General features: G+C 44.2%; 1 protein-coding gene across 1 annotated transcript in view; it reads right to left on the bottom strand.

Annotated features, from left to right (window-relative positions):
- The window catches only part of LOC308271762 (protein farnesyltransferase subunit beta), a gene marked incomplete at both ends in the record, with an annotated part of 86,388 nt that overhangs the window by 61,975 nt on the left and 9,574 nt on the right, over window positions 1-14,839 (bottom strand). Inside the window, one exon of the mRNA XM_080708303.1 lies at window positions 5,360-5,424. Within this exon, the coding sequence (XP_080564429.1) occupies window positions 5,360-5,424 (65 nt within the window). The remainder of the gene's footprint in view (window positions 1-5,359; window positions 5,425-14,839) is intronic.

Below are 14,839 nucleotides of genomic sequence, written 5' to 3'. Positions count from 1 at the left end.
AAGAGAAACGCTTCTCAGTGACCAATTTCCACAATGGAAACTTCTCTTTCACTCTTATCCAGTTAAACCCATACCACATGTGTGCGCGCATGCAAGCAAACACACACACACACACACACACACACACACACACACACACACGTTGGCTTATGATTTTTTTTAAATTGAAGGGATATATATCCAGTTTTTTGGTTTTTGGTTTTTTTTTCCCTCCATCAGGAACTATACTAACAGCCTTGCTGTTATTTGTTGAAGTATACTCCTCCAAGACTCATGGTTGAAACCTTACCCTCTAACACAACTGTGTTTGGAAACGGGACCCTTAAAGAGGTATTTAAGGCTGACTGAGGTCATAAGGGTGAGGCCCCAATCCAGTAAGACTGGTCTCCTAAGGGAGGAGAAAGCGGCACCAGGGAGGTGAGAGCACAGAGAAAAGGCGCCGAGGACACCGCTCGAAGGCGGCCACCCACGAGCCCAAGAGGACCTCGGGAGAATCCCACCCTGCTGGCATCTTGACTCGGATTTCCTGCCTGGTTTCTGGGTTTCAGAACACCCAGCCTGTGGTCTTCGGTAGTGGCAGCCCAAGCTGACTATCAGCCTTACCATTCCTTTATTCTCGGTTCACCTCGATCAAAATTCCTTTTCTGTGTAGGAAGTTAAAGAAAAGCTAAAGCCCTCCCCCTTTTGCCCCTGCACACCCCAGCCCCAAAGCCAACTTGGTGGCACAGAACAAGACAGTCCCTTGTGCGGGAGGGGTGGGAGAGGCGTCAGCGCAAGCAGACCCCAGGACCTGTACTGGGAGTGGGCGAGTGTGACACATAAGAGGAACACCTGTGGAGGTAAATACAATACGGATACTGGAAAGAACTCACACACATGTGTGGTGGAAACCGTATGTCTTACTAGGGATGAGCCCCTGGGCGCCAAGGCTCTCACAAGGTGTCCCCTGCTTCCTCCAACCTCATCACTCTGAGCTCCCCTCCGCTGCCTTCTCTGAGCTGTTCTCTGTGGCCTCAGGGCTCTTACACACCTGTTCCCTCTGCGCTACTCACCTGGCAGGTCTCAGCTTTAATGCCTCTGAGCGGCCATCCCTGACTCTCCATCTGAGTCTGATCCCCTGTGGCTCTCTCGTAGAGCGTGCTGCTGGTGACAGGCATTTGTGTTTATCTGCTTAATGTCCACCTCCCCGTGAGACTGGGAGCCCCACGCGGGCAGGGCCAGGGCCACCCTTGTGCATGCTGCTTCCCAAGCCCAGCAGAGCACCTGGGCTGTGGTACGCCCTCCAGGTACTGTTGCAGAGTGAGTGATATGCATTTCAGATTTCTTATTCAAGTTAATGGAATAAAAGATGGACATTGTGGAGCATGCCTATAATCCTAGTATGTAGAAGGCTGAGACAGGAGGATCGCAGGTTCAAGGACAGACTCAGCAAGTAGTGAGACTCTCATCAACCTAGTGAGACCCTGATTCAAAATTAAAAAAAAAATAAGGCTGGGGTGTAGCTCAGAGGTAAAATGTCCCCAGGTTCAATTTGCAGTACGATAAATAAATAAATGTATGTATGTTAATAAAATAAATGGAGAAGGGTAAATTCATGAGGTTGTAGAACAATAAGAAGGAAAGGGGAAGGAAATATTTACTTTTAGAAGAAAGCAAGATGTTGACAGATTAAGAATAATTTTTTTGTGTGTGTAGTACTAGGGATGGAACCTAGGGGGGACATTCTCTCTGAGCTATACTCCAGCCCTATTTTGTGTTTTTATTTTGAAACAGGGTCTCACCAAGTTGCTGAGGTTAGCCTTGAATCTGATTCTCCTGTCTCAATTTCCCAAGTACTGGGATTACAGGTGTATGCTACCATACACAGAAACAAACAAAACTATTAAAAGTATGATTAAAAAGCACCTTGGGGCCGGGCGTGGTGGCGCACGCTTGTAATCCCCATGCTTAGGAGGCAGAGACAGGAGAATCAAGCAGGACTCTGTTTCCAAGTAAAATATAAAAATAGGTCTGGGAGTATAACCCAGAGGTAGAAGGGCTTCCAGGAACCCCAGTACCTCCCCCCCCCCAAAAAAAGCACCTCAGATTATAGCTCCATGGTAGAGCACTCACCTAGTATGTGCAGGACCCTGGGTTCAATCTCCAGAACCCCCCAACCCCTCAAAAAAAAAAAATCCTTGGGATCTACTACCTCACTCCAGGATAGGATGCACATTTCAAAGCTACAGAGAGACAAAATCATTTCTGGGAAGTAGATTAATTACAGAATGCACCAACTTTCAGCTCCTTGAACTGCAGCCAGATGTGCTATTCTACTTTGGCTCTAGAAGGCTGAATAGCAGGCACACACCTGCTTCGGCATCACTGCGGGTGTCCTGGGCTGCGTGTGGTCAGTGGTCCTGGCAGTGTGTGATTCTGTCACGTCTGATTAGCATCACGACCTCAGAAGCACAAACAGGCCCCGTCACCTACCACTGCTAAAATCGGACACCCACTTCAGCTATCGTGAAGGTTTGTTCCTGCATTATACTGGTAGACTTCTAATTTATTATATATATATATATTTTTTTTTTTGGTAGTACTGGGGTTCCTGGAAACCCTTCTACCTCCAGGCTATACTCCCAGACCTATTTTTATATTTTTATTTGGAAACAGGGTCTCTTAAGCCAGTGTGGCTGGCTTCGAACCTGCATGATCTTCCTGTCTCAGTCTCCCAAGCACGGGGATTACAAGCGTTCGCCACCATGCCCAGCTAGACTTCTAAATTTTGACGACTAAAGTGTTAAATATTATAATAGTGGTAATTTAAACTTCTGATAAATTTCAGTTATTCTTTTTATTTCAGTGCTAGGGAATCAAACCTAGGGCCTTGCACATGCTAGACAAGCTCTCTACCACTGAGCCAGATTTATTCTTCTTAGTTCATTCTAGGATGGTGATGTTTGGCTTCAGCCTTATATTGATATGCATTTTACATAGGCAGCTATTCAGACAAAATGTATAGTATCTCTGTCAGCACTCTAATTTAGCATCCTTTAAAACACTCATTTTCATAGGTAACTACGATGAAATGGGAAATTGTCACAGTTCTGAAGCAAACCCAGAGCCCTGACATATTCTTTTTCCACAAGGGTCCAAGCCCAAGAAGAACATTTTCATTTTCCACCCACACCTGATCCCTGACCTATGAATCAGGGGATCCTTCTCCTTCACTGTCCTCGGCCATCACTCCCAAAACATCTTCCCAGACTGTAGCTTCTCTGTGTCCCTCACCTCATGCTGATGTGAAAAGGGGAGATCAGATCATCAAAGGCCCTGTGGGAAGCACAGAGACCGCGTGCCCACAGAGCCCCGTCAGGTGAGTCACCCGGAGCAACAGAGCTGCCCCCCAGCGATCCTGCCCCTCACCACCACCAAGTCTCCCCAGCACTGAGGAGGCTAGCCAGCACAGGCTTGTATACAGGGGCAGCGAAATGCCATCGCGCTGACAGCATGTTCTCCTGAGCCGTTGAAATAAATGGTGTCCTTTGCTAACCTCCAGCGGTGGCACATGTAATTCATTTTACTGAGGTCTGAGCTCTAGGTTAATGCAGGGATCTAGTCTAGCAGTCTGGGGAAAGACTCCTCTTGGTGGTTAATATTTTTCACTTCATCTTTCCCCAGGAAGGAAGATAAAGTGAACCTTTCCACCTGCCTTTCCCTATAAGCACTTGCCCTTTCTAGCTGTCCCTGCAATGGCTAATCAGGAAAGAAAAAAAAAAAAAAAAAATATATATATATATATATATATATATATATATATGTAAGAAAATGGTGGTTAAAAAAAAAAGACAAAGCTAACAAGGCTGGAGCTGTGTGTCATGTTCCATAAGAAACACCCAGAGCCTGGTCAGTTCAGTCTCAGCAAGTCAGGAGACACAGCAGGGAGGGGAGGCTGGACTCCCCAAGCTTGGTGAATCCCGGTATCTCATCACACTTCGTGGGGGTCTGTCAAAGAGAAGTGCTCTATCATGAAGAGAAAATGGTGACCACACACGGTTTGGGGTTCCTGATCAATTCTAATGGCTGGAAAGATAACCCAGGATGATTTCAGAGAAACAATTTATGACTTAAAGAGAAATAGTAATAAAAGGATGAGATAACCCTATGATTAGTGTGATAGATTACAAAATACTGGGGGGAAAAAGAGAGAAAATAAAGGCACAAACTTAAGAGTTTTTCTTTTAATTCCCTTTTTGGAATTTCAGACTCTACAGGGCTTAGAAGAGTTCAACTTGCTAAGTGCTAAGAAAAACAAAAAGCATAGTTTTTCACAGTTGGAATTTTATTCTTGGATCTGCTGCAAAATTGCCAACAAGGACCAGGCTGGGAGAAGCTCAAATTTCTCACAGTTTTCCATTCAAATAATAATTTGGAACTGAGGGTGAAGCTTAGTGCTACTTACCTAGCATGTAAGGCCCTGGGCTCAATCCCTAGCTGGAAAATAGTAGTAATATAACAATAATAATTTACATAAAAGGAATCTGTCCTTTGTAGCCTGGGGTTCTATATCTGTTTCAAAGTATAATGTGAAAAAGAGAAACTTGAGAGTTCTCATCTGGACACTAAAGCAGCAGGCTATAACTAATCAAAGCTTAAATTCCACTCCCCACCCTGAGACCTCAGGCCTGGGCCATCACGCCTAACACCTGGCAACTCTGAGAGTTTGTTTCTTGTTTGATAGTGGAGAATTGAACCCAGAGGCAATCTTCCTCTTGACTTACACCCCCAGCCCTATTTTGTGTGTGTGTGTGTGTGTGTGTGTATGTAGTTCTGGGGGTGGAGCCCAGGGGCTTTCTACCTCTGGGTTATACTCCCAGACCTTTTTGTTTGTTTATTTTTGTTTTTGGAAACAGGGTCTCACTAAGTTGCTGAGAGCCTCACTAAGTAACCAAGGCTGGCTTCGACCGTGTGCGATCCTCCTGTCTCAGTCCACAAGCGTGGGGATTACAAGCGTGCGCCACCACGCCCAGCTCTATTTTTTTATTTTTTGAAACAGGATCTCACTAAGTTGCTGAGGAACCTCACTAAATTGCTGAGGCTGGCCTTGAGCTTGCAATCCTCCTGTCTCAGCCTCCCAAGTACTGGGACTAGAGGTGTGGGCTACCGTGCCTGGCTCACATAGTATTCTAAGAGAGGCAGAAGTTGGGGTCATGAGTATACCAGGTAGCCATATGGTCAAGAAACAGCATCCCAGTGGCATTGCGCCCATGGTTAGTTTAGATAAGCACAAGGAAGAAGGCGAATAGCTCCCACGGGGGACTGCTCCCACGGGGGACTGCTTTCCCAGTCAGTCCCCTAGGACCCCACCCATGCTTACCTTGGTACAAGGTGGTTGAACTTGTAAGAACTGAAGACCTCCTGGATCTTTTCTTCTACTTTGGCCTGGTAAGGATACAGGACATAGGAGAGAAAAAAACAAATCGAGATGAGAGTGTTACTGCAGTCCCCAGCCAGTGGCCTGACTCTGGGGGTTTTAACAGACCTGGTCTGGGCACTCGCTGCCTCAAGAGTTTAATTAACAGAGAGAGAAGAGAGGAAAGGAGAGGAGAGGAGAGGAGAGGAGAGGAGAGGAGAGGAGAGGAGAGGAGAGGAGAGGAGAGGGATGTTGGTGAAGCAAGAAAATAATTCCTTCTCGGTTTGGCCAGACTGGGAAAACAGCTAGTCCAGAAAACTGTCTTCCCTGTTCTGATAACACCTCTGGGATTATACAGGAAAAAGACAAAAGTGGGGAGCCAAGAGATGTGATGTGCACAACAATTGTGAGGCTGCAGGGTGCTGGGGGCCAGGGGTACACATATATATGCAGGTATGTTGCAGTCTGGTTCTATGGATCCAACTTATGCCAGGGCTGGAGAGGCAGTGTCCTCCCCCAGCATGAGATGAAGCTGAGAAGAAAAAGCAGCTTATAGAGAACAGGTTAGAAGGCAAGTCTTCCAGTTGTGAAGGAGCCCCTGACACAAGACTGCTACCAAGCTTTCCTTAAATGCCGAGCTCCGCTCCCAGCCCTATTTTATTTCTATTTGTGATAGTTGCCATATGTCTACTCACTATATGACACAACTGGATCAGAAGTTCTGCAAGATGACAGGCTTGGGACAAAGTCAGAGAGGGAATCTGCTATGCCTGGCATTACACCAACTTCTCCAGGGGCCTAGCCCACCATATTCAAACTAAAAGCAATTTTTTTTTTCCTTGGTGGTACTGGGGGTGGAACCCAGGGGCTTTCTATCTCCAGGCTATACTCCCAGACCTATTTTATACTTTATTTGGAAACAGGGTCTCACTCAGTTGCTGAGAGCCTCACTAAGAAGCTGAGGCTTGCTTTGAACCTGTGGGATCCTCCTGTCTCAGCCTCCCAAGCGCTGGGATTACAAACGTGCGCTACCACGCCCGGCAAACTAATAGCACTTTTGATGTTTGGGTCCCTGGCAACAGTCACACAGAAAACAGATGAAGACGGATTACTTTTTACTTCTCTAGAAGACTAGAATATGCCATTCCCAAAAGGTCTCAGTGGCATAGGGATTATTTTGAATTGATTCTCTTGAGAAACTAGAGATCCTAGAGAAGGTCTGAAAAGTGTAGCTGAGCTGGGCGTGGTGGTGCAAGCTTGAATCCCAGCGCTTGGGAGGCTGAGACAGGAGGATCACACAGGTTCGAAGCCAGCCTCAGCTACTTAGTGAGGCTCTCAGCAACTTAGTGAGACCCTGTTTCCAAATAAAGTATAAAAAAATAGGTCTGGGAGTATAGCCTGGAGGTAGAAAAGCCCCTGGGTTCCACCCTCAGTAACACACACACACACACACACACACACACACACACACACACACACACGTGTAGTTGTTATTCTTTTGCAATAGAAACTTATCTATAAAGGAAATCATTTATAAGGGTATCTTCTCTCATATCAGGAAGAGAAATAAGTCACAGATACTAATCAGAAGGTACCTACTGAAATCTGCATAACAAACCTTATTCTTTCTCACCTCCCAGCGCCTGGACACCCCACACTGTTCTCTCACTGTCTAGAGAGGAAGATGCTGTATAGACTGGCATTTTAGACCACTCTCTCAGAGTGACTCATTTTTTACTATCTCTATATATAAATGAAAAAATATATGTACATATATTATAATAAATTTCTGGGTGTTTTTTTTTGTTTTGTTTTGTTAATCTATCTTTCGTTATAGGGAGTTTCAGCCAAGAACTTAGAAGGGTAGAGGGGAAATTATTGTTTTTCTTTCCTGGACTTGAAAGATATCTTTTGTTTTGTTTTGGGGTGCTGGGCATCAAACCCAAGCCTCAAGCACAGTAGGCAAGTATGCCACCACTGAACAACATCCCAGCTCTCCCTGGGAAGCTGAACACATGAGTCATTTCTTTCTGAAACGCTGACTGAGCTTAGAGCGTCTATTTCCTTTGACTAGCATGCAAAACTTCTTTGTGATTAAGAGGGGAGAAGTGATGAGAATCATCTAGAATGACAGCCAATCTAAAGCTCACTTATATTTGCTATTAGAACATGCTTTGGCATTTATATTTGAACCTGAGTCTGAGAGATGATCTGGCCAAATATTAGTAATAACTCAAAAAATAGACTGAAGTCACTGTGAGAACCTGACTTGGGAGGAATAGAAAGTTGTCCCAGGTTGGGAGGCATCTTTTTCCATTCCAGACACTCATAGGAAACTAACCAGCCTTTAGAAACACAGATGGTATTTGTGCCAGGCCCTCCTTTGCCATAAACTGAACAGAAAATATACAAGAAGCATATATCAGTTAAGAACATTAAATAAAGACCTCTCTGCGACATACTGTGATGCTTCTGTGGGGAGGGGGCACTGGGGATTGAGCCCAGGGGCACTCTACCTCTGAGCCACACTCCCAGCCCTATTTTATTTCTATTTGGAAACAGGGTCTCACAGGCTGATGCAAGTCTCACTACTTGTTGAGGCTGTCCTCGAACCTGTGATTCTCCTCTCTCAGCTTCCCAAGTATTGGGATTACAAATGTGCACCACTACGTCTGGCTCATACTGTTATATTTCAATGAGTGGATGAATTAATCCCATCTTTAGCTCCCACCGACGCAACATAAGTAGCCAAGTACTAGACAAGAAAAATGGAGGTTTGTTTATTAACTAAGATACCTGACAAATATTTGGAAATATGTCATGGTGAAAAGTGGGAAATCTAAAAATACGCCCAACGTATTTCTGGTTGGATTTCCTAAGCACTTTTTTTTCAGAATGAACAATTCATATTCCACTGCAGTTAGTAAATGATTCACTTTGAAAAGTCAAGTTATGAATTCTAATAAACACCTGTTTATGAACAAGTCACCTGCTGTTATTGTCTATAAGGAACGATTTATTTATTTAGTTGTTTTTTTTTTCCAGTGCTGGTGACTGAGACTATCTTTAGAAAGTCCTCCTTGAGTGTGAGTGGCGGTACATGCCTGTAACCCTAGCACTTGGGCCCTACACTGAGACAGGAGGAGCTCAGGTTCAAGGACAACCTCAACAAGTAGTAAGATTCTCAGCAACCTAGTAAGGTCTTACTAAATAAAACAGGGCTGGGGGTGGCTCAGAGGTAGATTGCCCTTGGTTCAACCCCCCAGTACTGCACACACAAAAAAGAAAGTCCTGCTTGAAGGGCTGGTCCCAGGCTGGTGTCTGCAAACCTGCACCTCAGGAGGTTCCCACCATTGCCAAGACTCATAAGAGCGGGTCACTGTGCCTAAACCACATAAACAATATGGTTTATGCTAAACCTCAACTTCTGTTCTGGTAGCCTGGAATTTCGAAAGTGCTAGGCAAAAGGTGCCTATGTGATCCACCTCCCCACCCAGTGAAAAGGGGAGACGCTAGTTGCTAATGAGCTGCCTTGGTGGAAAATACTTTGGATGTGTTATCACACAGTCAGTTCTGGAGGAGTTAAGAGAGTCCTGTGTGGATCTCAAAGGGCAGCAGAATATGCTTCCCCAAAATACGTCTCCTTCTCATACAGATTAACTTGAGTTAAAAAAAAAAAAAACAGTGTGAACCAGCAGATGTGGGGGAAACTCTATAAACAGGGCACAAGGTTTCCTTTTGTAAAGGAAATTCACCACATTTACTTTGTAAAAAGGGTCTCCATTTTTCTTACCAGGAAGAAGGAAACTCTTAACAACAGAGCAGCATCAACATAACTCCGCTTTAATCCTTACTAACCCTTGTTTACTATACTTTTTCTGGTCTCTTCCTATAACGTGCCTGTCCCAGCCAGAAGCCGCAGTCCACTTTTCCTCTGTTTAGCCTAAGATGTGATGATCTGGATCTGCAGTGCACTGAAGGTTTGGTACCCAGTGCGGCAATGTTTACAGGCGGGGCTTGGGGAAGCGAGGAGATTTTGAGGGCCCTAACCTCAAGGATGAATCCCTGATAGAATCCAGGCTGAATGGACCAGGGGGAGGTGGTGGAAGCAGCAGGAGGTGGGGCCTCATCCAGGGGTGGGTGCCTGGGGACGCGCCCTTGGGCTGTGTCTGGTCCCCGCCCCCACCCCCTCAGCTTCCTGGCTACCCTAGGCTGAGCAGCTTTCTTCTGCAAGGCCCTTCTGCTGCGATGTTCTACCTCACTCACAACAGGCCTGAGTCCATGGGGCCAGCGGACCATGCACTAAAACCATGAGCTAAACAAATCTTTCCTCCTCTACATTGTTTTTTTCTGGGATTTTGTTGCAGTGAGGAAAAGCTAACTAAGATGTTATATGAGCTGTGTGTAAATTGCACAATATACGTGTCAACTAATAGGTTGCTTTTCTCTCCCCTCTGCCCCACCGGGAGAGGAATCTTGTGCCATTTTCCTTTAGACGGCCCAAGGCATTTCCCTGTACTAATCTGACTTTTGTTTTGTTTGTTTTTCAGTCCTGGAGATTAAACCCAGGTGCATTCTATCTCCAAGTTTTATTTTGATACAGGATTTTACTAAGTTGCTAAGGCTGGCCAGGAACCAGCAATCGTCCTGTCTCAGCCTCCCAAGTACTGGGATTACAGGCATGTGCTACCATGCCTGCTGCTGACTTGATTTTTTTTAAACTTTTGCTATAATAAATCAGAACTATGATTAAAATTATAGGCCAAGTTCTCTGAGTTTTTGAATCAGTGAACACAAAGGGGGCTTTGGGCCCTCCAACACACTAGGAGAATGAAAAACTTAGGCTTTGGGACAGAACTAAGGGAAGAAGCCATAACTATATTACATCTAGATCAATAATTCTTTTTTAAAATTTTATTAAAATCCTCACTTCAAATACAGGGGAACTGAGCTGGGGATATAATTCAGTAGTAGGATGCTTGTCTAATATGTATGAGGCCTTGGCTTCATCCCTAAAAATAATAAAAAATGAAAAGTAAAATAAAAAGAAGGAAATCAGGGGACTGAGGCTAGTTATTTAAAAAAAGTTACCTAAGTCACTCAAATCCAAATTCAGAAATAAAACAAACGAACAAACAAACTTCAATATAGGAATGCTAAAGCATCTCCCATTTTTCCCTGGCCTCTCTATCTTGAATTTCCAGGCTTGCTTCCTTTCCATCCCAAAGGAACTATTGTGTTTAATCTCTCCTTTCTGCATAAGACCCCCATAGGCAAGGCAGTTACCAGCCTGTACAACACAAAGACTCTAACAGCCCCACAGCAACAGTCGCTTTTCTTTTGCATAAACAGCAAAGGGCTTATAGGCTCATTTCCCTTGGGCACAGGGCACACAGTTCATAACCATGTTAATGAAAGTGATATGGTTCTCTTGGGAGAAGGATCGCAGCCTACAGCATCTCTCTGCTTCAGAAACACTGATACATAAAAGCATTATAGGAAAGGCCGACAAGATCAGCCACTGAGGACTGAGCCCCAAGAGATTAGCTCTATGAAATTTAAAAATAGCCTGAAATAAAAGAACTTTGACTGGATCTGGTTAACACACACACACACACACACACACACACACACACACACACACACAGCTATTTGGGGAAAAAATCTTAAGACAACTAAGGGTGGTACAACACACCCATGATCCGGGAATCTGAGACAGGAGGATCATAGGTTCAAGTTCAAGGTTAGCCTTAGCAAATTAGTGAGATCCTGTCCTGTAATCCCAGTACTTTGGAGGCTGAGGAGAATTGCAGGTTCAAGGACAGCCTTAGCAAGTAGTGACACTTTCATCAACCTACTGAGACTCTGCTTCAAAATAAAAAAAATAAAATTGGGCTGGGGGTGTAGCTCAGAGGTAGAATGCCCCTGAGTTCAATTCCTAGTACAAAAAAAAAAAAAAAAAAAAAAAAATCAAAAGGGCTTGGGGTGTAGCTTAGAGGTAGAATGCCCTTGGGTAAAATCCCTAGGACCAAAAAATTAAGACAACTAGAGAAATTTTAAAAATTAGATGCTATTATAGGACTATTTTTATTTTATGAGGTATGACATTACTATTCATACACAGAACAATGTTATTCTTAGAAGATGATGTTATCACCTTATTTTCAAAGATTCAAGAAAAATTATACATATAGGCACACACACATGTATATGTGTACATATATGTACATACACATAAACACATGTATCGAAGGAAAAATTGCGCCTTGGCTAGGTCATCCATTGGGTTATCAACATCTTTGTCCCTGACGAAGCTATTTCACCACTCTATGGACAGAGGCATTAACTAATAGTACTGCAGGGTCCCCATGTATAGATACACACGTCCTATCAGGTGAAATACACTTAATCATCACCCAGTACATACTGATTAGTGTTTGTCCATTTATACATTCATTTTACTATTCCCTATCTGACTGTGAGTGGTCCTCTTAAAACAGGGACTTAGAGGCTGCTTTTTTTTTTTTATTAAAATGCACTGATTCTTCACTTGGCCCCACAGATGTCCAAAGCAGAACAAAAAGCTTGGCATATCTGCCTTCATTTATTTTCTGTCTTTTTGTGTGTGGGAGGGGCGTAATGGGGGTGGAACCCAGGGGCTTTTCTACCTCCAGGTTATACTCCCAGACCTATTTTATACTTTATTTTGGAAACAGGGTCTCACTAAATTGCTGAGGGCCTAACTAAGCTGAGGCTGACTTCGAACCTGTGTGCGAACCTGCTCACAATCCTCCTGTCTCAGCCTCCCAAATGCTGGGATTACAAATTTGTGCCACCACTCCCAGCCCCCCAGGGGCTTTTCTACCCCCGGGCTATACTCCCAGACCTATTTTATACTTTATTTGGAAACAGGGTCTCACTAAGTTGCTGAGAGCCTCACTAAGTAGCTGAGGCTGGCTTCGAACCTGTGAGATCCTCCTGTCTCAGCCTGGCAAGCGCTGGGATTACAAGCGTGCGCCACCAGGCCTGGCTCATTTATCTGTCTTCTTTATTGCCTTAAACGCTGGATCAGGCCGGGTGTGGTGGCGCACGCTTGTAATCCCCGCACTTGGGAGGCTGAGACAGGAGGATCACATGGGTTCGAAGCCAGCCTCAGCTACTTAGTAAGGCTCTCAGCAACTTAGTGAGATCCTGTTTCCAAAAAAAAAAAAATATATATATATATATATATAAACAAAGGTCTGGGAGTATAGCCTGGAGGTAGAAAGCCTCTGGGTTCCATTCCCAGTACCACCAAAAAAAAAAACCAAAAAAACCGTTGGATCAGATTCCTGCTCAATTCTGTACATAGACATATTAATCACTCTAGTAATCCACCCCCTTTAAGACAGAAGACACTAAGAAGACACTAAGAGTTACTAAGGTATTTTCAAAATCTCCAATGGGCAGCTTTTTTTTTTTTTTTGTAGAACTGCAGAGGGGCATTTTACCTCCAAACTACACCCCACTTTGTTTTATTTTTATTTTGAAACAGGGTCTTATTAAGTTGCTAAGGGCCTTGCTAATTTGCCAAGACTGGCCTTGACCTGCAATTCTCCTGTCTCAGCCTCTCAGGTATTGGTATTACAGAAGTGTGCCACCACAGCTGGCTGGGTAGGTATATTTTTAATACTGTAAGCAACCACTAACCAGTTTGGCATGGTGGCACACGCCTATAACCCCAGTACTTGGGAGGCGAAGACAAGAGGCTTGCAGGTTCAAGGTCAGGCTTGGCAAACTACTGAGGTTCTCAGCAACCTTGTGAGACTGTTTCAAAAATAAAAATAAAAAAAGGGCTGGGGGTAGAATGTTCCTGGTTTCGATCCCCAATACCAATAAAAAAAATTACACACACACACACTCCTGCCTATGATTTTTAATCAAGAGAAATGAAAACTTAGCCTGGTGTAGTGGTGCACACCTGTAATCCCAGTACTTGGAGGATTACAGGTTCCAGGATGTCCTCAGCAAGTCGTAAGATTCTCATCAACCTAGTAAGACCCTAGTAAAATAAAAACTAAAACAGAGGGCTGTGGGTGTAGTCCAGAGGTACAGTGTCCTTAAATTCAATCCCTTGTACCACAAAACAAATAAAAGAATTAACACATAAGAACATTACTCACAAAGACTCTTAGAGTGTGTTCACAGCAGCATTTATTCGTAACAGCCCAAATAGAGAAATGGCTCTTGTACAGCAATAGATTTTATTTTATTTTTTAACATCTTATTTTTTATTAGTATTATTTTTTATGTGGGTAGAGAGTAGCTCAGTGGTATAGTGTGTGCTTACCATGCTCAATACCCTCAGTTCAGTCCCCAGCACCGCAAGAAGACTAAAAGATTGTTTTTGATTTTTTGTGGTACTGGGGATTGAACCCAGGGACATTCTTCTTCTGAGCTATATCCCTAGCCCTCTTTTTTTAACCTTGAAAAGCATCTCACTAGGTTGCTGAGGGCCTTGCTAAATTGCTGAGGCTGGCGTGGAACCTGGGATCCACCCAAGTACTGGGATTACAGGTATGCGCCACCACACCCGGCTTCACCCACTCTGCCTTTAAAAAACACACTGAAGATCCAAGAGCTCCCGGTTGGAGCAATGATAGAAAACAGGGAGCCCAGGGGCTGGAGGTTCCCTTGCGCAGCACAAAAGAGGCTTAGGTTCAATCCCCAGCGCACAAAGCAAAACACACAAAAAATAGTAGGTTCGCTGAGAACCAAAACTTGTTAGAAATGTGGACTCTAGGTATTTGCAGGTAGAGAAAGACCTACAGAATCAGAGCCTAAAGAGATAGGCTCCACTCAAGAGATAGGGCCCACTCAACTAGTTTTTGTTTTTTCTTTTTCTTTGTCTATATTTATTTATATCCATTCATTTATTTATTTTTGTAGTATCAGGGATTGAACCCAAGGGCACTTTACCTCCAAACTACAGTCCCAGCCCTACTTTTTTTTATTTTTTGCAGTTGTAGGGATGAAACCCAGGAGCTTTCTACCTCTGGGCTACACTCCCAGACATATTTTATATTTTATTTGGAAACAGGGTCTAAGTTGCAGAGAGCCTCACTAAGTAGCTGAGGCTGGTTTCGAACCTGTGCGATCCTCCTGTCTCAGCGTCCCAAGCATGGGGATTACAAGCGTGCGCCACCACCACACCTGGCTCCCAGCCTTACTTTTTATTCTTTGTTTTGAAACAGGGCCTCACTATGTTGCAGAGGGCCTCACTAAGTCACTGAGGCTGCCTATGAACCTGTGATACTTCTGTCTCAGCATCCCAAGTACTGTGATTACAAACATGCACCTCACGCCCAGTGTGTGTGTGTGTGTGTGTGTGTGTGTGTGTGTGTGTGTGTGTGTGTGTACTGGACCCAGGGACATTCTAACTCTGAGCTACACTTTCAACCCTAT

This window comes from Muscardinus avellanarius (assembly GCF_963383645.1).
Source record: "Muscardinus avellanarius genome assembly, chromosome: 12".
Taxonomy (NCBI): Eukaryota; Metazoa; Chordata; class Mammalia; order Rodentia; family Gliridae; genus Muscardinus; species Muscardinus avellanarius.
This window is presented reverse-complemented; position numbering and strand designations above follow the sequence as displayed.